Source organism: Staurois parvus, unplaced genomic scaffold, assembly GCF_062004578.1.
Source record: "Staurois parvus isolate SC_StPar_1 unplaced genomic scaffold, SC_StPar_1.0 ptg003168l, whole genome shotgun sequence".
NCBI lineage: Eukaryota > Metazoa > Chordata > Amphibia > Anura > Ranidae > Staurois > Staurois parvus.
This window is the reverse complement of record NW_028320964.1, coordinates 126,399-150,401: the sequence shown is the minus strand read 5'-3', so window position 1 is coordinate 150,401 and position 24,003 is coordinate 126,399. Positions and strand designations below refer to the sequence as shown.

Here is a 24,003-nt window from a genome sequence, read left to right as displayed (position 1 = left end):
CTAGCATCCCTACTGAAGACTACCCCCCTTGGAGGGACTAGCATCCCTACTGAAGACTACCCCCCTTGGAGGGACTAGCATCCCTACTGAAGACTACCCCCCTTGGAGGGCCTAGCATCCCTACTGAAGACTACCCCCTTGAGGGACTAGCATCCTACTGAAGACTACCCCCCTTGGAGGGCCTAGCATCCCTACTGAAGACTACCCCCCTTGGAGGGCCTAGCATCCCTACTGAAGACTACCCCCCTTGGAGGGCCTAGCATCCCTACTGAAGACTACCCCCCTTGGAGGGCCTAGCATCCCTACTGAAGACTACCCCCCTTGGAGGGCCTAGCATCCCTACTGAAGACTACCCCCCTTGGAGGGCCTAGCATCCCTACTGAAGACTACCCCCTGGAGGGACTAGCACTCCCACTAAAGTCCGCCCCCTTGGGAGCATAGTTGGTGGTGTTGAGACAGCGAAAAGCCTAAATTTTGGTTGAGTAAAAGAAATTCCAGGAAATTATTACTTTGTCCTCCAATGACCTGGTTGGAGGAGTTTTTTAATGAGATAAAATATACATATGTTCTTTTTTGTTTTTGAATAATTTTTATTTCTGACCATGTGGTGTGGAGTTGTTCCTTCATTGATCTCCTTGCAGACATTTTCATGTGCTGTCACTCATCTTCCCCCTTCTCTGCTGATATTGGTAGACAGGAGTGTGGTGCTCTGGGCCTGGCCTCCTGGGTTGGTTGGTTGGTTGGTTGGATGGAGGCTTCATTCCGAGAGATCCTCTTGCATCATCCGGCGCTGGGATCGGACTTCTGTCTTCACATCGGCGCCAGAGATTCCATGTGACGTCGGAGGAGCTCCACCTGGAAGAGGACAGAGATGAGTACCTAACCTCTCATCTACTCCATTCAGAAATGAGCGGTAGGAGTTCCGGTGTTTTGGAGATGGGGGAGGACCAAGGTGTGTACCCAGGTCTTGGTGTCCAACGGTTGTTGGAGGTCATTCTACCTGCTGGCCAGGGATTGGGTCATGGATTGGTTTGGTCATAGCCAATGCTGTAACCTGAACACCACCTGGCTAGGATGAAGAACCATTATTGTCTTTTATTTGATGTTGGGGGAAGGAAGGCGCCAATCTGAGCTGAGGGTGTGCAGGCTCTGGTTACCTGTTCCGCCTGTCTCTCGTATCGCAGCCTGGCGTCCAGAAGCGGCTGTAGTGCCCAGGAGTCCAGCTGGGGGAAGATCTGGAATATGAAAACGGTTCATTATCAGATAATGGGACCCCATTTCATTCCACATTCTACACGTCATAGCGCTTTCCTCCAGACCGCCGTGACTTCTAGGTGTTCGATTTATAAATTGGTAGAAGATTGGGCGGGGGGAGGGGGGGTAAAAACTATGGAAATTAAATAGTTTGAAGGTACTCAAATATAATGGAGGATAACCGCCCCATCCCTGATCCTATAATAACGGAGGATACCCCGCCCCGCCCCTGATCCTATAATAACGGAGGATACCCCCGCCCCCGTCCCTGATCCTATAATAACGGAGGATACCCCGCCCCGTCCCTGATCCTATAATAATGGAGGATACCCCGCCCCGCCCCTGATCCTATAATAACGGAGGATACCCCGCCCCCGTCCCTGATCCTATAATAACGGAGGATACCCCGCCCCGTCCCTGATCCTATAATAATGGAGGATGCCCCGCCCCATCGCTGATCCCTATAATAATGGAGGATACCCCGCCCCGTCCCTGATCCTATAATAATGGAAGATACCCGCCCCGTCCCTGATCCTATAATAATGGAGGATACCCCGCCCCTGATCCTATAATAATGGAGGATACCCCGCCCCTGATCCTATAATAATGGAGGATACCCCGCCCCTGATCCTATAATAATGGAGGATGCCCCGCCCCGTCCCTGATCCTATAATAACGGAGGATACCCCGCCCCTGATCCTATAATAATGGAGGATACCCCGCCCCCCGTCCCTGATCCTATAATAACGGAGGATACCCCGCCCCGTCCCTGATCCTATAATAATGGAGGATGCCCCGCCCCTGATCCTATAATAAGTGGAGGATGCCCCGCCCCTGATCCTATAATAGTGGAGGATGCCCCGTCCCTGATCCTATAATAATGGAGGATACCCGCCCCTGATCCTATAATAATGGAGGATACCCCGCCCCATCCCTGATCCTATAATGAGGATACCCCGCCCCATCCCTGATCCTATAATGAGGATACCCCGCCCCGTCCCTGATCCTATAATAATGGAGGATTCCCTGCCCCGTCCCTGATCCTATAATAATGGAGGATACCCCGCCCCGTCCCTGATCCTATAATAATGGAGGATACCCCGCCCCGTCCCTGATCCTATAATAATGGAGGATTCCCTGCCCCGTCCCTGATCCTATAATAATGAGGATACCCCGCCCTGTCCCTGATCCTATAATAATGGAGGATGCCCCTCCCCGTCCCTGATCCTATAATAATGGAGGATGCCCCGCCCCGTCCCTGATCCTATAATAATGGAGGATACCCCGCCCCGTCCCTGATCCTATAATAATGGAGGATTCCCTGCCCCGTCCCTGATCCTATAATAATGGAGGATTCCCTGCCCCGTCCCTGATCCTATAATAATGGAGGATACCCCGTCTCTGATCCTATAATAATGGAGGATACCCCGTCTCTGATCCTATAATAATGGAGGATGCCCCGCCCTGTCCCTGATCCTATAATAATGGAGGATACCCCGCCCCCGTCCCTGATCCTATAATAATGGAGGATGCCCCGCCCCGTCCCTGATCCTATAATAATGGAGGATACCCCGCCCCGTCCCTGATCCTATAATAATGGAGGACACCCCGCCCCGCCCCTGATCCTATAATAATGGAGGATGCCCCGCCCCGTCCCTGATCCTATAATAGTGGAGGATGCCCCGTCCCTGATCCTATAATAATGGAGGATACCCGCCCCGTCCCTGATCCTATAATAATGGAGGATACCCGCCCCGTCCCTGATCCTATAATAATGGAGGATACCCGCCCCGTCCCTGATCCTATAATAATGGAGGATACCCCGCCCCATCCCTGATCCTATAATAATGGAGGATACCCGCCCCGTCCCTGATCCTATAATAATGGAGGATACCCCGCCCCATCCCTGATCCTATAATAATGGAGGATGCCCCGCCCCGCCCCTGATCCTATAATAATGGAGGATGCCCCGCCCCATCCCTGATCCTATAATAGTGGAGGATGCCCCGTCCCTGATCCTATAATAATGGAGGATACCCGCCCCGTCCCTGATCCTATAATAATGGAGGATACCCGCCCCGTCCCTGATCCTATAATAATGGAGGATACCCGCCCCGTCCTTCATCAAACAATAATAATGGAGGATACCCCGCCCCGTCCCTGATCCTATAATAATGGAGGATGCCCCGTCCCTGATCCTATAATAATGGAGGATACCCCGCCCCGTCCCTGATCCTATAATAATGGAGGATACCCCGCCCCGCCCCTGATCCTATAATAATGGAGGATACCCCGCCCCGTCCCTGATCCTATAATAATGGAGGATACCCCGCCCCGTCCCTGATCCTATAATAATGGAGGATACCCCGCCCCGTCCCTGATCCTATAATAATGGAGGATACCCCGCCCCGTCCCTGATCCTATAATAATGGAGGATACCCGCCCCGTCCCTGATCCTATAATAATGGAGGATACCCCGCCCCGTCCCTGATCCTATAATAATGGAGGATACCCCGCCCCTGATCCTATAATAATGGAGGATACCCCGCCCCGCCCCTGATCCTATAATAATGGAGGATGCCCCACCCCATCCCTGATCCTATAATAATGGAGGATACCCCGCCCCGTCCCTGATCCTATAATAATGGAGGATACCCCGCCCCGTCCCTGATCCTATAATAATGGAGGATACCCGCCCCTGATCCTATAATAATGGAGGATACCCCGCCCCATCCCTGATCCTATAATGAGGATACCCCGCCCCATCCCTGATCCTATAATGAGGATACCCCGCCCCATCCCTGATCCTATAATAATGGAGGATTCCCTGCCCCGTCCCTGATCCTATAACAATGGAGGATTCCCTGCCCCGTCCCTGATCCTATAATAATGGAGGATACCCCGCCCCTGATCCTATAATAATGGAGGATACCCCGCCCCTGATCCTATAATAATGGAGGATGCCCCGCCCCGTCCCTGATCCTATAATAATGGAGGATACCCGCCCCGTCCCTGATCCTATAATAATGGAGGATACCCCGCCTCGTCCCTGATCCTATAATAATGGAGGATACCCCGCCCCGCCCCTGATCCTATAATAATGGAGGATACCCCGTCTCTGATCCTATAATAATGGAGGATGCCCCGCCCTGTCCCTGATCCTATAATAATGGAGGATACCCCGCCCCCGTCCCTGATCCTATAATAATGGAGGATACCCCGTCTCTGATCCTATAATAATGGAGGATACCCCGCCCCGCCCCCGATCCTATAATAATGAGGATACCCCGCCCTGTCCCTGATCCTATAATAATGGAGGATACCCCGCCCCGTCCCTGATCCTATAATAATGGAGGATACCCCGCCCCGTCCCTGATCCTATAATAATGGAGGATACCCCGCCCCGTCCCTGATCCTATAATAATGGAGGATACCCCGCCCCGTCCCTGATCCTATAATAATGGAGGATACCCGCCCCGTCCCTGATCCTATAATAATGGAGGATACCCCGCCCCGTCCCTGATCCTATAATAATGGAGGATACCCGCCCCGTCCCTGATCCTATAATAATGGAGGATACCCCGCCCCTGATCCTATAATAATGGAGGATACCCCGCCCCGCCCCTGATCCTATAATAATGGAGGATACCCCGTCTCTGATCCTATAATAATGGAGGATACCCCGTCTCTGATCCTATAATAATGGAGGATACCCCGTCTCTGATCCTATAATAATGGAGGATACCCCGCCCCACCCCTGATCCTATAATAATGGAGGATGCCCCGTCCCTGATCCTATAATAATGGAGGATGCCCCGCCCTGTCCCTGATCCTATAATAATGGAGGATACCCTGCCCCGCCCCTGATCCTATAATAATGGAGGATGCCCCGTCCCTGATCCTATAATAATGGAGGATACCCCGCCCCGTCCTCATCCTATAATAATGGAGGATACCCCGCCCCATCCCTGATCCTATAATAATGGAGGATACCCCGCCCCGTCCCTGATCCTATACTAATGGAGGATACCCCGCCCCGTCCCTGATCCTATAATAATGGAGGATACCCCGCCCTGATCCTATAATAATGGAGGATACCCCGCCCTGATCCTATAATAATGGAGGATGCCCCGCCCCGTCCCTGATCCTATAATAATGGAGGATGCCCCTCCCCGTCCCTGATCCTATAATAATGGAGGATACCCCGCCCTGTCCTTCATCAAACAATAATAATGGGGTACAAGTATGCACGTTGGGGCTGAGAACGCTCAGCCTCTCTACATGTTTGTTCATGGCTGGAACTCCAGGTAGTGAAGCCGGAACCTCGGCATGATGGGCAGGCAGCTCTCTCCTTGGGAAGAAGCGGCTACTAGAAGCCTCTGTTCCTCCCAGGAGAGGGTTCTTTAATATCTCACCCCAGTTCCTCAGGTCCTCCCCTTCACCCTCCTCCTAAAGAGGTGATATCGATGTTTTTACAGCTCTTGTAGCTCGGTCCTTCACATTGGACCTGTTCCAGGCTGTCTCTGGAGTGAGGGACACCCAGGGTCCTGAAGAAGCGGGGGTCCATGAAAACGCAGAGACTACTGTCCACAGTGGCACTATTGTGTACCCTCCATTGTTGTGGGTTTTTATTTGTATTGTACTTTTTATACGCATTTGGCAGTTTTTAATAAGATTTTTGTAATAAAATATTGCGGGAACTTAACAAGTCTTTGAGGTATTTTTGAGTGTCGCTATTGGAGATGTAATTGAGGTCCCAAGCATATATTTGGTGATTTATGGTGAGGATGATACCGTCTGTGATGAACTAGGAGCGCAGAGAGGGACCACACGGAGAGGGACCACACGGAGAGGGACCGCACGGAACCCAACGTGCGGGGTGTTTATTGGGGGGTTTTCAGGGTGCAGACAATAGAACAGCTGGTCCACAGAGCAACCAAGACACAGCAATACAGTAGGGTTCTCATGATGGCAATGTGGGAAAACGGGGGGCCGATGCTCCACAGGGTTCAATAGGACAGAGCGGCGGTGCACCGTAGGGGTTGGAGTCCACAGGCAAGGGTTTCGGGCAGAATCGGGCTAAGTCCACCACAGAGCAGAAGTCTGGGCACAACGGGGTTAGTCCAATACATCGGATGCGGGTCAGGGCACAGAGGGCCAAGGCAGGGCAGAGGTCCGGGTACAATGGGGTTAATCCTCTCACCAGCTAGCAGTGGAGAGCCTGGGGGCGGAGAGGGCTGGGAGGTGGAGCAGGCTTGCAGTCTGCCATTGAAGGAGGAGGGGGGGACCAAGCACAGACCTTGCTCAGCAGGAGGGAGCCACACAACAGAGACCGTGGCCCGCTCCAGGATTATATGCGGAGCCGGGAGCGTTCTCGTTGCCGTGGTAACCTGAGACTTGGCATTGGTGGAGACAGGGAGGGGGGGCTACAGGAGTGGAGCCTACATGTGGTCAATCCACATGCGGGAAGGCAGACTTGCTGGCGCTCGGCCAGAGGGGGGAGTAGCTCTGTGACACCATCTATGGTGTGATTACATCATGACCTGAGTTTACCACTCCATCCATGTACATACTTGGGTCATTCTCCCACATTGGAGCAGAAATGGGTCCTTCCCTCCCACCCCTTCCTCACCATGGAGCAGCAGTGGGTCCTTTCCCACCGAGGAGTAGTGATGGGTCCTTCCCACACCCCCCACTCTGGAATAGTGATGGGTCCTTTCCACCCCCCCCCCCACTCTGGAATAGTGATGGGTCCTTTCCACCCCCCCCCACTCTGGAATAGTGATGGGTCCTTCTTACACACCCCCACTCTGGAGTAGTGATGGGTCCTTCTTACACACCCCCACTCTGGAGTAGTGATGGGTCCTTCCCACCCCCGCACTCTGGAGTAGTGATGGGTCCTTCCCCCACTCTGGAGTAGTGATGGGTCTATCCCACACCCCCTCCCACTCTGGAGTAGTGATGGGTCCTTTCCAAACACCCCTCTCCCACTCTGGAGTAGTAATGGGTCCTTTCCACACACCCCCTCCCATTCTGGAGTAGTGATGGGTCCTTTCCACACCCCCCCTCCCACTCTGGAGTAGTGATGGGTCCTTTCCACACCCCCCCCTCCCACTCTGGAGTAGTGATGGGTCCTTTCCACACCCCCCTCCCACTCTGGAGTAGTGATGGGTCCTTTCCACACACCCCCCTCCCACTCTGGAGTAGTGATGGGTCCCTTCCACACCCCCCCTTCCCACTCTGGAGTAGTGATGGGTCCTTTCCACACCCCCCCCACTCTGGAGTAGTGATGGGTCCTTTCCACCCCCCCCCACTCTGGAGTAGTGATGGGTCCTTTCCACACCCCCTTCCCACTCTGGAGTAGTGATGGGTTTTTTCCACACCCCCCTTCCCACTCGAGTAGTGATGGGTCGTTCCCACTCTGGAGTAGTGATGGGTCCTTTCCACACACCCCCTTCCCACTCTGGAGTAGTGATGGGTCCTTTCCACACCCCCCCCTTCCCACTCTGGAGTAGTGATGGGTCCTTTCCACACCCCCCCTTCCCACTCTGGAGTAGTGATGGGTCCTTTCCACACACCCCCTTCCCACTCTGGAGTAGTGATGGGTCCTTTCCACACACCCCCTTCCCACTCTGGAGTAGTGATGGGTCCTTTCCACACACCCCCTTCCCACTCTGGAGTAGTGATGGGTCCTTTCCACACCCCCCCTTCCCACTCTGGAGTAGTGATGGGTCCTTTCCACACCCCCCCTCTCACTCTGTAGTAGTGATGGATCCTTTCCACACCCCCCCTCCCACTCTGGAGTAGTGATGGGTCCTTCCCACCCCCCCATTCTGGAGTAGTGATGGGTCCTTCCCCCCCCCCCCCCCCCAACTCTGGAGTAGTGATGGGTCCTAGCCCCCCTGCACAGGGGCCCCAGTCCTATATGATATAGATGTGTACACCATACAGGGTCCATCGTTCTCAAAGATGTTTTCTTCTCCCATGGGGCCCAGTACTATTAAGTATGGATGTGTATTTATAGTCCCTGATCCTGCTAGATTTGGATGTATACTTACCTCATGTGGGGCCCTCTAAGATTTAGATGAATGCTTACCTCACAGAGCCAGGTTCTGTCATAGAAGTGTACTTACCTCACCTAGGCCTGGCCATGTTAGGTATAAACCTGTACTCCCCTTGCATAAAGCCCTTAGATATAGATGTGTACTTCATGTAGGACCCGACCATGTTGGCGACAAGTACTTACCTCATGTAGGAACAGGCCTGGTTAGCTTTAGATGTGTACTTACCTCATGTAGAACCTGACACTGCTTGTAACATCTAAAGCTAACCAGGTCTGTTCCTACATGAGGTAAGTACACATCTAAAGCTAACCAGGCCTGTTCCTACATGAGGTAAGTACTTGTTACTAACCGTGTCAGGTTCTACATGAGGTAAGTACACAAGTACTTACCTCATGTAGGGACAGGCCTGGCTTGCTTTAGATGTCTACTTACCTTGTAGAACTCAACACTGTTGGTAACAAGTACTTACCTCATGTAGGAACAGGCCCGGTTAGCTTTTAGATGTGTACTTACCTCATGTAGGAACAGACCTGGTTAGCTTTAGATGTCTACTTACCTCATGTAGAACCTGATACTGTTGGTAACAAGTACTTACCTCATGTAGGAACAGGCCTGGTTAGCTTTAGATGTGTACTTGGCTCGCCCAGGGTCCAGTCCTGGTAAAGTATAGATGTGTACTTACCTCATGTAGGAACAGGCCTGGTTAGCTTTTAGATATGTACTTACCTCATGTAGGAACAGGCCTGGTTAGCTTTTAGATATGTACTTACCTCATGTAGGAACAGGCCTGGTTAGCTTTTAGATATGTACTTACCTCATGTAGGAACAGGCCTGGTTAGCTTTTGGATATGTACTTACCTCATGTAGGAACAGGCCTGGTTAGCTTTAGATATGTACTTACCTCATGTAGGAACAGGCCTGGTTAGCTTTTAGATATGTACTTACCTCATGTAGGAACAGGCCTGGTTAGCTTTAGATATGTACTTACCTCATGTAGGAACAGGCCTGGTTAGCTTTTAGATATGTACTTACCTCATGTAGGAACAGGCCTGGTTAGCTTTTAGATATGTACTTACCTCATGTAGGAACAGGCCTGGTTAGCTTTTAGATATGTACTTACCTCATGTAGGAACAGGCCTGGTTAGCTTTTAGATGTGTACTTACCTCATGTAGGAACAGGCCTGGTTAGCTTTTAGATGTGTACTTACCTCATGTAGGAACAGGCCTGGTTAGCTTTTAGATGTGTACTTACCTCATGTAGGAACAGGCCTGGTTAGCTTTTAGATATGTACTTACCTCATGTAGGAACAGGCCTGGTTAGCTTTAGATGTGTACTTGGCTCGCCTAGGGTCCAGTCCTGGTAAAGTATAGATGTGTACTTACCTCACATTTGTGATGCATACTTCCTTCACAAAGAGCCCGGCCCCATTTTTTTATAGACATGAACTTTCCTCACAGAGAGTCCAGCCCTGATGGATAGAGATATTGACACACAAATGTAGATGTGTACTTACCTTACACAAGGCCTGACATAGAGGAAGCAGCAGAAACTGGATGAAGGATTTCTGAGATTCGGCTTTGGTGACGGTGTCACGGTCCATGTACGGCGTCACAGGAAGTCCCATTGTCTTCTCCTGGTCACTCTGGAAGAGGAGGAGAAGGTTGAGGCCACCATATAGTCCAAGCAGAGTATTCCACCCCATTCCAGGGCAACCCAACTGGGCCCGAGACTGGAGGAGGTGGCAGAATCTCAGAAGAGAACATTGGTCTCCCCATCCCAGTATGATTCCTATTGTATTCATCTATGACCAACCTGCAGGAAATATTCCTCCATTAATACGTCCGCCCAGATCTCGGCTTGTTCTGCTGGACGAGCTTCATTCGAGATGTCACAGAATTTAATGAGGCCTTTCTTCAGCTGCAAGAAATGCGCATCAAAAAATGGCAGCGAGGTGACGCAGGATGGTGCCGGGGTCGGAGGTTACAGCACGCAAGAGAAGAAAGTGTTAAGGTCAAAGTTTGAATTATCCGAAGATACCACCCGCTGTCCCTTACCACCCAGAGTCCTACTCATCATAGGACCTCCTAATGTCCACTAGACCAATGATGTCAAAACTGGAGCCACTGGGAATCCTGGAAAACTGAGGATGGAGATCACAATTCCAAAGGAAAACTGATTCCGATATGTCTGATCATCTGCTGCCTGCCCTGATTGTAGACGGCTACTGGATCTGATCATCTGCTGCCTGCCCTGATTGTAGGCGGCTGCTGGATCTGATCATCTGCTGCCTGCCCTGATTGTAGACGGCTGCTGGATCTGATCATCTGCTGCCTGCCCTGATTGTAGACGGCTACTGGATCTGATCATCTGCTGCCTACCCTGATTGTAGGCGGCTGCTGGATCTGATCATCTGCTGCCTGCCCTGATTATAGACGGCTGCTGGATCTGATCATTGCTGCCTGTTCTGATCATAGATGACTACTGGATCTGATCAGCTGCTGCCTGCCCTGATAGTAGACAGCTACTGGATCTGATCAGCTGCTGCCTGTCCTGATAGTAGACAGCTACTGGATCTGATCAGCTGCTGCCTGTCCTGATAGTAGACAGCTACTGGATCTGATCAGCTGCTGCCTGCCCTGATAGTAGACGGCTACTGGATCTGATCATCTGCTGCCTGCCCTGATTGTAGACGGCTGCTGGATCTGATCATCTGCTGCCTGTTCTGATTATAGATGACTACTGGATCTGATCATCTGCTGCCTGCCCTGATTGTAGACGGCTGCTGAATCTGATCATCTGCTGCCTGCCCTGATTGTAGACGGCTGCTGGACCTGATCAGCTGCTGCCTGCCCTAATTATAGATGGCTACTGGATCTGATCATCTGCTGCCTGCCCTAAATATAGATGGCTACTGAACCTGATCAGCTGCTGCCTGCCCTGATAGTAGACAGCTACTGGATCTGATCAGCTGCTGCCTGTCCTGATAGTAGACAGCTACTGGATCTGATCAGCTGCTGCCTGCCCTGATAGTAGACAGCTACTGGATCTGATCAGCTGCTGCCTGCCCTGATTGTAGACGGCTGCTGGACCTGATCAGCTGCTGCCTGCCCTGATTGTAGACGGCTACTGGATCTGATCAGCTGCTGCCTGCCCTGATTTTAGATGGCTACTGGATTTGATCATATGCTGCCTGCCCTGATTGTAGATGGCTACTGGATCTCATCAGCTGCTGCCTGCCCTGATTGTAGACGGCTGCTGGATCTGATCATCTGCTGCCTGCCCTGATTGTAGACGGCTACTGGATCTGATTATGTGCTGCCTGCCCTGATTGTAGACGGCTACTGGATCTGATCATCTGCTGCCTGCCCTGATTGTAGATGGCTACTGGATCTGATCATCGGTTTCTGCCTCCTTTCTTCTCCTTGGTCTCCTCTACTTTCCGTCCCTCTGTGCCCTAACCAGACCTGGCATCCCACGGTTCATACAACTCCTGTGTGGTCATTGGGCCCTCTTGCATTGCCTTCCCCTCCAGAGGCCGGAATACGGAACACTCTAGAGAGTTTCGGGGTTATTGGTTGGAGAAGCTCCTTGTTCTTACCACGGTCACATGGTCTGCGTTGGAAAAGCTGAAGTTCTGGAGCTCCTGTAGTGCCTGTAGGATGCCGCCATGATGGGTCATATCCGTGGCTAAAATTAATTCCACAATTCCCTGAGAAAGAAACATAAAGACAAATTATTCCATGCACACCTACTGACGTGTATCTCCATTATCACGTGTTATGGGTCTCTGTGTCCTAATGCTGTCACATGCATGTGTATGACGTGCTGTATATGTCCTTTGCCTCATATAGAGTGACATATCTCTCTTGGCCGAAGTATGGCGTTCTATACACGGGTCTTGTATGACGTGTTATAGGAATCTTTTATCTGAAATATAGTGATGTGTCCACCATGATGATCCACGTACATCCACCATTCCAAGTCTGGTGACTGATAGGTCTGGTATGACGCATCACATACGCCCCCTTGGCTTAACTGTGGTGACCTGTAGCTTTCACATGGGTCCCTCATTCCAACTGTGGTGACCTATAGCTTTCACATGGGCCCCTCATTCCAACTGTGGTGACCTATAGCTTTCACATGGGTCCCTCATTCCAACTGTGGTGACCTATAGCTTTCACATGGGCCCCTCATTCCAACTGTGGTGACCTATAGCTTTCACATGGGCCCCTCATTCCAACTGTGGTGACCTATAGCTTTCACATGGGTCCCTCATTCCAACTGTGGTGACCTATAGCTTTCACATGGGCCCCTCATTCCAACTGTGGTGACCTATAGCTTTCACATGGGCCCCTCATTCCAACTGTGGTGACCTATAGCTTTCACATGGGCCCCTCATTCCAACTGTGGTGTCCTATAGCTTTCACATGGGTCCCTCATTCCAAGTTTGGTGACCTATATGATGTTTCACTTCACAAATTTTTGACCAAAGGGTCTTATATAATGTGTCACATCCCTTGTCCCAAGTTTTGTGAAGTGGGACATATGTGAAACATCATATAAGACCTATAGGTCACCAAACTTGGGACACGGGATGTGACACATTATATAAGACCCTTTGGTCAAAAATGTGTGAAGGAGGGACATATGTGAAACGTCATATGAGACCTATAGGTCACCAATTTATGACCAAAATGTCTTGTATAATTTTGTCACATCCCTTGTCCCAAGTCTGGTGACTGATAGGTCTAGTATCACGCATCACATATGGCCCTAGGCTTAACGGTGGTGACCTATAGGTTTCTTATGACATTTAACATGGGTCCCTCAATCCAAGTGTGGTGACCTATATGACGTTTCACATACAGTTGTGTTCAGAATAATATCCGTGTGATGATAAAAGTGAGTAAAGCTGCAAATCCCTCTAATCCTTTTATTTCCATCCACACAAATGCATTGGGAACACGACACATTCTATTCCAAATCACAACATGAAGAAAAATACATCAAATTTGTGTTGTTCCTCTAAAAAAATGGAAGAAAAGTGAATATTAGACGGTTCAAAAAAATGGCCGTGTTTGTATTCTTCTTTACAAACTCCAACATTCACTATATAAACTGAGAAATGTTTGAAGATTTTGCTTTCCTTTGAATGACTTCATGAATATTTGGTTGTAGTCGCACTGTTTCTGAGAACTGCTGTACATCTGTGTTGCATGGAGTCCCCCAACTTCTGGCCCCTGTGATCAGGTATTCCAGCCCAGGATGATTGGACCACATTCCACAGTTCTTCTCTATTTCTTGGTTTGGCCTCAGAAACTGCATTTTTGATGTCACCCCACAAGTTTTCTATTGGATGAAGATCCGGGGATTGGGCTGGCCACTCCATAACGTCCATCTTGTTGGTCTGGAACCAAGATGTTGCACGTTTACTGGTGTGTTTGGGGTCGTTGTCTTGTTGGAACACCCATTTCAAGGGCATTTCCTCCTCAGCATAAGGCAGCATGACCTCTTCAAGTATTCTGATGTATTCAAACTGATCCCTGATCCCTGGCATGCGATAAATAGGCCCAACACCGTAGTATGAGAAACATCCCCATATCATGATGCTTGCACCACCATGCTTCACGGTCTTCACAGTGTACTGTGGCTTGAATTCAGTGTTTGGGGGTCGTCTGACAAACTGTCTCCGCCCACTAGACCCAAAAAGAACAATCTTACTTTCATCAGTCCACAAAATGTTGCACCATTTCTCTTTAGGCCGGTCAATGTGCTCTTTGGCAGATTGTAACCTCTTCAGCACGTCTTTCCTCCAACAGTGGGACTTTGCAGGGACTTCTTGCAGATAGCTTGGCTTCACATCGGCGTCTTCTAATTGTAACAGTCCTCACAGGGAACGTCACACCTTCTTTCATCTTCCTGGAGCTGATTGTTGGCTGAGTCCTCACAGGGAACGTTGTCATGGAAATTTTGTATTGTTGGTCGAACTTTAAATGTGTCATATATTCGTGTTATTCATATGTCTCTCGTGTGGCTTAATTAAAGCTCTGAAGGCTGCAATTGGGCCATGCGCATGTACAATGTATGTATTACAGTACTCGGCTTGGTAATGGATGAGATGGCAGATCTGCGCTTATAGACCGGCGTGTATACCACCACGGCATTCCATGCGAATGCTGCTGTCAGTAGACCGTGGGCCTGTATCCGCATATCAGCAGCATGGTACCGCGTGGGCTTCATAACGCAATGCGCAAGCGGTGTGAACTCCACGTGTAGGCTTGTGCATATCTTACAACCCATTACTAATCTGAACTGTATCTCGGATGGATGTGTTTTAATAAAGATCGTATCGGGCCCATCCAGGTACAGACTGATATTTTTAGGAGATGCTTGTGCAGAGAATTTTACATACCAATAGAAGCTAGTAGGACAGGAAATATGACCTCAGATGGCTCATAGGGGGGAAGGGGAGGAGTCTGCTGACCTCAGAAGACTCATGGGGGAGGACCAGTGATAGATAATAGCAAAGGCTATGCTCCAATTGGAATGTACATCCTCTGTATAGGCAATCCCCATTGCATTGTTCGGTGGGAGGGGATTGACTTTATTCATGTGGGGGGCATGTGTGTATTTTTAATAAAACAGAGAGCTGGGTCTAAAATCAGCCCTTATGTGAGTTGCAACAGCATCCTGAGTGTCGTTTGATCATTCTAGGGTAACGGAGCTCCACCCCCACATTTCAACAGAACCAAAGTATTTGGATGGGCAGGAATCGTGTAATTTAGCTGCAGTCGTGGTAAGCGAGATTCACACAGCTTTATGGGGGATTTCTGCGCATCCAACTGCGAGTACTCACGGTAAGGAGAAATTCGTTAAAGCGAATTTCCAAGACAACGTCACACCTTCTTTCATCTTCCTGGAGCTGATTGTTGGCTGAGTCCTCACAGGGAACGTCACACCTTCTTTCATCTTCCTGGGGCCGATTGTTGGCTGAGTCCTCACAGGGAACGTCACACCTTCTTTCATCTTCCTGGAGCTGATTGTTGGCTGAGTCCTCACAGGGAACGTCACACCTTCTTTCATCTTCCTGGAGCTGATTGTTGGCTGAGTCCGCGCCATGTTGGCTATTCTTCTATCCATTCCAATGGTAGTTTTTCGCTTTCTTCCGCGTCTTTCAGGTTTTGGTTGCCATTTTAAAGCATTTGCCATCATTTTAGCTGAGCAGTTGATCATTTTCTGCACTTCTTTATATGTTTTCCCCTCCAATCAACTTTGTAATCAAGGTACGCTGTTCTTCTGAACAATGTCTGGAATGACCCATTTTCCTCAGAATTTCAGAGAGAAATGCACTGTAACCAGCATGTCCAACATTTGCTGCCTTCCTTCCTTAAATAAGAGCAATAATTGCCACCTGTTTATCAAAGAATGAATGACCTCACTAATAGAACTCCACACTGCTATTATTGTGAACACGCCCCTTTCAATGAGTGATTCAATGACACAGAATCAGCAGCATGCATGTCATGACTGTCGGGTCTGTTGGATTTCTATGACTCTACTACACCTGCTAGGAAATTATTTGCCATGTAGAAATATAATTTCCACCAAAAACAGCGATTGATCCGGTTAGTGATGTCTGACAGCTAGTATTTTCAACACAACTGTATGTCCCTCTTCACATCAAAGGGTCTTGTATAATTTGTCACATCCTTTGTACCAAGTTATGTGAAACGTCATATGAGACCTATAGGCCACCAAACTTGGAACAAGGGATGTGACAAATTATACAAGACATATTGGTCACAAATTTGTGAAGAGGGACAAGTGTGAAATGTCATATAAGACCTATAGGTCACCAATGTCCCTCTTCACAAATGTTTGATCGAAGGGTCTTGTATAATGTGTCACATCCCTTGTCCCAAGTTTGGTGACCTGTAGGTCTTACATGATGTTTCACACATGTCCCTCTTCACAAAATGGTGACCAAAGGGTCTTCTATAATGTGCCACATCCCTTGTCCCAAGTTTGGTGACCTATAGGTCCAGTATGACGCATCACGTATGCCCCTTGGCTTAAGTGTGGTGACCTACAGCTTTCTTATGACATTTCACATGGCTCCCTCATTCCAAGTTCAGTGGCCTATAGGTCTTATATGACGTTTCACATATGTCCCTCTTCAAATTTTTGACCAAAGGGTCTTGTATAATTTGTCATATCATTTGTACCAAGGTATGTGAAACATCATATGAGACCTATAGGCCACCGAACATGGAACAAGGGATGTGACAAATTATACAAGACCTTTTGGTCACAAATTTGGGAAGAGGAACATATGTGAAATGTCATATAAGACCTATAGGTCACCAAATTTGGGGCAAGGAATGTGACAAGTTATACAAGACCCTTTGGCTAACAATTTGTGAAGAGGGACATGTGTGAAATGTCGTATGAGACTTATAGGTCACCAATATACCTCTTCACAAATTTTTGACCAAAGTGTCTTGTATAATTTTCGTATCCCTTGTCCCACGTTTGGTGACCTATAGTTCTTACATGATGTTCCACATATGTCCCTCTTCACACATTTTTGACCAAAGGGTCTTATATAATGTGTCACATCCCTTGTCCCACGTTTGGTGCCCTTTTAGGTCTTTTATGACATTTCACATATGACCCTTGTTATGAATTTGTGACCAGTAGGTCTTGTATGATGTCTCCTTGGGCAAGGGGTTCATTCCACTCACCTCCAGTATGTGCTGGGCTTTATCAGGTTCTGTATTGCAGAAGATGTTGCTCTGTGATTGGCCGAGTATTTGCAGGGCGATGGCGCAGTGGTGATTCTCGAGTGGCGATTTGTTTTGGTATCGTATGGCGAGTTCGGTTTGGGCGTTCACCTGATATCTGAGCACACGGTCACAGTAATGATAGTACATGATTATGATGACTATTGTGTCCAGGGTTATGGTCATTTTAGGGTCGAAGATAATTGACTGTCTGAGGAAACCCAAGGCTAGGGGGAGGTCACATACTCCCCTTCTTTTTCCCTAAATGCACGGGTGTCAAACTGGGGCCCTCCAGCTGTTGTCAAACTACAAGTCCCACGAGACATTGCAAGATTGACCGTTACAAGCACGACACCCAAAGGCAGAGAAATGATGGGACTTGTAGTTTGGCAACAGCTGGAGGGCCGCCAGTTTGATACCTCCAGCCTTAATGTGTCCCGCCTGTAGACCTTACATACAAAAACGATATTGGTAAGACAGAACAAGTCCAGAGACGGGTAACAAAAATGGTGAAAGTTCTGAGGGATAGAATGTCAGGAGACACTAGAGGAAGTTACTATGTACAGTCCAGAGGAAAGAAGGGAAAGGATAGACATGACTGAAACCTTTATGTTCCTCAAGGGGGTGAAGAAATCTCAGGTGGTCAGGATTTTCAGTATGAAATCAAGATGAAGGACACGGGATAAGACCTTAAACCAGAACATGGGGGCAAGACCTCAAACCAGGACACGGGGGCATGACCTCAAACCAGGACACGGGGGCATGACCTCAAATCAGAACACGGGGGCATGACCTCAAACCAGAACACGGGGGCAAGACCTCAAACCAGAACACGGGGGCATGGCCTCAAACCAGAACACGGGGGCATGGCCTCAAACCAGAACACGGGGGCAAGGCCTCAAACCAGAACACGGGGGCAAGGCCTCAAACCAGAACACGGGGGCAAGGCCTCAAACCAGAACACGGGGGCATGGCCTCAAACCAGAACACGGGGGCATGACCTCAAACCAGAACACGGGGGCAAGACCTCAAACCAGAACACGGGGGCATGGCCTCAAACCAGAACACGGGGGCAAGACCTCAAACCAGAACACGGGGGCATGACCTCAAACCAGAACACGGGGGCATGGCCTCAAACCAGAACACGGGGGCAAGGCCTCAAACCAGAACACGGGGGCAAGGCCTCAAACCAGAACACGGGGGCAAGGCCTCAAACCAGAACACGGGGGCATGGCCTCAAACCAGAACACGGGGGCATGGCCTCAAACCAGAACACGGGGGCAAGGCCTCAAACCAGAACACGGGGGCATGGCCTCAAACCAGAACACGGGGGCATGGCCTCAAACCAGAACACGGGGGCATGGCCTCAAACCAGAACACGGGGGCATGGCCTCAAACCAGAACACGGGGGCATGGCCTCAAACCAGAACACGGGGGCAAGGCCTCAAACCAGAACACGGGGGCATGACCTCAAACCAGAACACGGGGGCATGACCTCAAACCAGAACACGGGGGCATGACCTCAAACCAGAACACGGGGGCATGACCTCAAACCAGAACACGGGGGCAAGACCTCAAACCAGAACACGGGGGCATGACCTCAAACCAGAACACGGGGGCATGACCTCAAACCAGAACACGGGGGCATGACCTCAAACCAGAACACGGGGGCATGGCCTCAAACCAGAACACGGGGGCAAGACCTCAAACCAGAACACGGGGGCATGGCCTCAAACCAGAACACGGGGGCATGGCCTCAAACCAGAACACGGGGGCATGGCCTCAAACCAGAACACGGGGGCAAGGCCTCAAACCAGAACACGGGGGCATGGCCTCAAACCAGAACACGGGGGCAAGACCTCAAACCAGAACACGGGGGCATGACCTCAAACCAGAACACGGGGGCATGACCTCAAACCAGAACACGGGGGCAAGACCTCAAACCAGAACACGGGGGCATGACCTCAAACCAGAACACGGGGGCATGACCTCAAACCAGAACACGGGGGCAAGACCTCAAACCAGAACACGGGGGCATGACCTCAAACCAGAACACGGGGGCATGACCTCAAACCAGAACACGGGGGCAAGACCTCAAACCAGAACACGGGGGCAAGACTAAAGAAGGTTCAAAACTAACCTCGGAATAGAGTATTTTACCAAGTGTAGTCAGTCAACCAGGAGATAGACATCACCCTTCCATATTTATTTCTTTCCTTTCACCTCCATCTCCTTCAGCACAGAAGGATCCTAATCTCCCCATCAGCTCCTGTAGATTCCCTCTGTTCTCCCTCTGACCCCCCCAATTGTGTGTACAGGTTAGACTCACACATTGTTAAGGCCGGGATGGTCCAGGTCATGGCAGAGAGCGGCCACCATCAGGACAGCGAGGTCCTCTGGGGATACACCTTCCTGAAACAACAGCCAGGATGAGGGAATTATATACAATTAGCCACATATTGTTTATTGTTACTAAGCAACTTCATTCTTTTTATCTTTGTTGTTGGTCAATAGGCCGGCATTCCGTTTTGTGGAAGGTTCCCCTTAGTAGCAGCACATTTCAGAGAACTGATGGTAGGGTGGCAGATTACCTGCAGGAGGCATAGACTGGGGATAGTGATGGCGGGTGACCTGAAGGTGGCATAGACTGGGGGCAGTGATGGTGGGTTACCTGAAGGTGGCTCACATTGGGGCAGTGTTGGGGGGTGACCTGCAGGAGGCACAGATTGGGGGCAGTGATGGCAGGTGACCTGCAGAAGGCATAGATTGGGGGCAGTGATGGTGGGTTACCTGCAGGAGGCACAGATTGGGGGCAGTGATGGCGGGTGACCTGCAGGAAGCACAGATTGGAGGCAATGGCAGGTGACCTGCAGGTGGCACAGATTGGAGGCAATGGCAGGTGACCTGCAGGTGGCACAGATTGGAGGCAATGGCAGGTGACCTGCAGGTGGCACAGATTGGGGGCAATGACAGGTGACTTGTAGATGGCACAGATTGGAGGGCAGTGATGACGGGTGACCTGCAAGAGACCCAGATTGGGGGTAGTGATGATGGGTGACCTGCAGGAGACACAGATTGGGGGCAGTGATGGCGGGTGACCTGCAGGAGGCACAGATTGAGGGAAAGTAATGGCGGGTGACCTGCAGTAGGCACAGATTGGGGGCAGGGATGGAGAGTTACCTGAAGGCGGCACAGGTGTATCATGCTGTACATCATCTGTGTGACGCAGAAGGCGTGTCGGAAGTTGTGGAACGGATTGGCCCGGTAATGACTTTGGACACTTTTCTGCGGGAAAAAAGGCAAAACAGTTCATTGTTCGGCTCAGCGCACCTTCCATGTCATATGAATGACCGCCATGATGGCGGAGTGTAAGGGAACCCGGACATATCTCCAATAAACGTTCATCTTTGCTTCTGATATACGGATATTATCAATCAGACTCACCAAGAAATTTCGAAGCTTCTCATCCTCCATCTTGAAATATGTCGGCAGATGCAGATCAGCGAACATGAATTCCAGGAGAGAGAGCATCTGCCAATAAAAGACACAACATGGCGGTCAGGGCACACCATTCCCAGTCAGTGTACAACGCCATTCCCGCTATTCCCCAATCCGGGACTCTTCTACCGAAGACACAACATGGCGGTCGGTGTACAACGCCATTCCCGCTATTCCCCAATCCGGGACTCTTCTACCGATGACACAACATGGCGGTCAGGGCACACCATTCCCAGTCAGTGTACAACGCCCATCCCGCTATTCCCCAATCCGGGACTCTTCTACCGAAGACACAACATGGCGGTCGGTGTACAACGCCATTCCCGCTATTCCCCAATCCGGGACTCTTCTACCGAAGACACAACATGGCGGTCCATGTACTGCGCCATTCCCGCTATTCCCCAATCCGGGACTCTTCTACCGATGACACAACATGGCGGTCGGTGTACAACGCCATTCCCGCTATTCCCCAATCCGGGACTCTTCTACCGATGACACAACATGGCGGTCGGTGTACAACGCCATACCCGCTATTCCCCAATCCGGGACTCTTCTACCGAAGACACAACATGGCGGTCACTCTACAACGCCATTCCCGCTATTCCCCAATCCGGGACTTTTCTACAGAAGACACAACATGGCGGTCGGCGTACAGCGCTATTCCCCAATCCGGGACTCTTCTACCGATGACACAACATGGCGGTCGGTGTACCACGCCATACCCGCTATTCCCCAATCCGGGACTCTTCTACCGATGACACAACATGGCGGTCGGTGTACCACGCCATACCCGCTATTCCCCAATCCGGGACTCTTCTACCGATGACACAACATGGCGGTCAGGGCACACCATTCCCAGTCAGTGTACAACGCCATACCCGCTATTCCCCAATCCGGGACTCTTCTACCGAAGACACAACATGGCGGTCGGTGTACAACGCCATACCCGCTATTCCCCAATCCGGGACTCTTCTACCGATGACACAACATGGCGGTCGGTGTACAACGCCATACCCGCTATTCCCCAATCCGGGACTCTTCTACCGATGACACAACATGGCGGTCGGTGTACAACGCCATTCCCGCTATTCCCCAATCCGGGACTCTTCTACAGAAGACACAACATGGCGGTCACTCTACAACGCCATTCCCGCTATTCCCCAATCCGGGACTCTTCTACCAATGACACAACATGGCGGTCAGCGTACAACGCCATTCCCACTATTCCCCAATCTGGGACTCTTCTACAGAAGACACAACATGGCGGTCAGGGCACACCATTCCCAGTCAGTGTACAACGCCATTCCCCAATCCGGGACTCTTCTACCGATGACACAACATGGCGGTTGGCGTACAACGCCATTCCCGCTATTCCCCAATCCGGGACTCTTTTATAGAAGACACAACATGGCGGTCGGTGTACTGCGCCATTCCCGCTATTCCCCCGAGGATCTGAAGGCAAAACTTTATTAGTTCAGGATGGACAGTGTAACGGTGACAACCCCCTTCTGTTCTGTTCGAAGAGGTTTCCCTTCACTTCCTGTTATGGTGACAACTGTCCAATGAGGGATTCCTCATCACTTCCTCTCCCGGTGACACCCAATGGGGTAATAAGAACCAGCCAGGGATTCCAACCCTCCCATACTCCTCCATCACCCATGAATCAAAATAAACTGAAAGTATGTCTCCTTTATTCCCAGGAGTCTCACCTCCTCGTGCTGCACTTTCCACACATTGAATGTTGGCCTCATTAGGGACACATGGAGCTCCTCCCCCTCCTGGAAGAGAGAAGAGTTCAGCACACAGATACACACTACTACATCCCCCATCATCCTCCTCTCCTTCCTACCCGACTCTTACCGGGAGGGTCTCCGGCTTCTCCCTCCAGTCCTGCGGAGTCTCACTACAGGGGGACACAAAATGTACATGATTATGGGGGCAGCTGAAAGGGGGGTACACACAGAGTGGCAGTTGATGCTGGAGGGGCACAGAGTGGCAGTTGATGCTGGGGGTACACACAAACTGGCAGTTGATAGTGTAGGCTACATAGACAGCATCAGCTGACAGTGGGTATATACGCAAAGTGGCAGTTGATAGGGGGCACACACAAAGTGACAGTTGATAGAGGGGTACACAGAGTGGCAGTTGACAGTGGGGTGTACACACAGAGTGACAATTGATAGTGGGAGTACACACAGAGTGGCAGTTATTGGATGGGAAAAACAGTGACAGTTGATAGTGCGGGTACACACAGAGTGGCAGTTATTGGCCACAGTTGATAGTGGGGTGTACACACTGTGGCAGTTGATAGTGAGGGGTACACAGAATGACAGTAATTGGCCAGAATACACACAGAGTGACAGTAGATAGTGGGGGGTACACACAGTGGCAGTTGATAGTGGGGGGTACACAGAGTGGCAGTGTGGATCCCTGTGGACATTGTGCTCTGTCCCGTGGAGCGATAGTCTGCAGAGCAGTGTGTGGGATCTCTGGGGACGTACATTGTGCTCTGTCCCATGGAGCGATAGTCTGCAGAGGAGTGTGTGGGATCTCTGGGGACGTACATTGTGCTCTGTCCCATGGAGCGATAGTCTGCAGAGCAGTGTGTGAGATCTCTGGGGACGTACATTGTACTCTGTCCCATGGAGTGATAGTCTGCAGAGAAGTGTGTGAGATCTCAGGGGACGTACATTGTACTGTCCGTGGAGCGATAGTCTGCAGCGGAGTGTGTGGGATCTTTGGGGACTTACATTGTGCTCTGTCCGTGGAGCGATAGTCTGCAGAGGAGTGTGTGGGATCTCTGGGGACGTACATTGTGCTCTGTCCCATGGAGCGATAGTCTGCAGAGGAGTGTGTGGGATCTCTGGGGACGTACATTGTGCTCTGTCCCATGGAGCGATAGTCTGCAGAGCAGTGTGTGGGATCTCTGGGGACGTACATTGTACTCTCCCATGGAGCGATAGTCTGCAGAATTCTGTCCAGTCACATGACACATTTGTGGGTCCTATATTGGATCTCACAGACCTGTCACCTGCGCTGAGCAGGACCCAATGTCAGGATGACATTCCGGAGAGATGGTCTGCAGGCAGTATAGGTGACATCACCCTTGGCACTCACCTGGTGTCTGGTGTCACGTGTGCCATGTTGGGATCACTTGGTGTCACGCGGTGTCACTGGATGTCCCTCTTCTGGGCTCCTCTCCCTCCTGGTGTGCCGCCGTCCCATTGCTACAAACAGTTCAGTAACTATGAAGGAACCGGTCAGTCCTGTCTGCCGGGGAAGGGTTAATCAGCTCGAATTTCCACCCCGACCGGTATGGAGAGCTCAGTGTACACGGAGGGGACAGGTGACACGCATCGCATGACACGGCCAGGTGTGCCTCCTACACGCCTCACTCATAGAA

The 24,003-nt window shown here is 50.6% G+C and overlaps 1 protein-coding gene across 1 annotated transcript; it reads right to left on the bottom strand.

Moving 5' to 3' along the window:
- Nucleotides 1-502: 502 nt before the first annotated feature.
- LOC149428520 (high affinity cGMP-specific 3',5'-cyclic phosphodiesterase 9A-like) lies at nucleotides 503-23,855 on the bottom strand. The gene is made up of 12 exons (XM_089667312.1): nucleotides 23,718-23,855; nucleotides 22,461-22,503; nucleotides 22,310-22,378; nucleotides 20,547-20,633; nucleotides 20,283-20,387; nucleotides 19,432-19,514; nucleotides 17,064-17,220; nucleotides 11,918-12,028; nucleotides 10,132-10,236; nucleotides 9,833-9,961; nucleotides 1,158-1,235; nucleotides 503-855 (listed from the first exon to the last, which is right to left on the bottom strand). Exons 1-12 carry the CDS (start codon nucleotides 23,741-23,743, stop codon nucleotides 811-813), a joined length of 1,038 nt encoding a protein of 345 aa, XP_089523438.1. The 5' UTR covers nucleotides 23,744-23,855; the 3' UTR covers nucleotides 503-810.
- Nucleotides 23,856-24,003: the final 148 nt, after the last annotated feature.

Excerpts from the sequence above, each read along its gene's own strand:
- LOC149428520 (XM_089667312.1), bottom strand. The coding sequence starts at position 23,743 with ATGGCACACGTGACACCAGACACCAG. Across the intron at positions 22,379-22,460 it reads AGAAGCCGGAGACCCTCCCG|GAGGGGGAGGAGCTCCATGT; the intron begins GTAAGAGTCGGG and ends TCTCTCTTCCAG. Across the intron at positions 20,388-20,546 it reads AGAAGCTTCGAAATTTCTTG|AAAAGTGTCCAAAGTCATTA; the intron begins GTGAGTCTGATT and ends TTTTTCCCGCAG.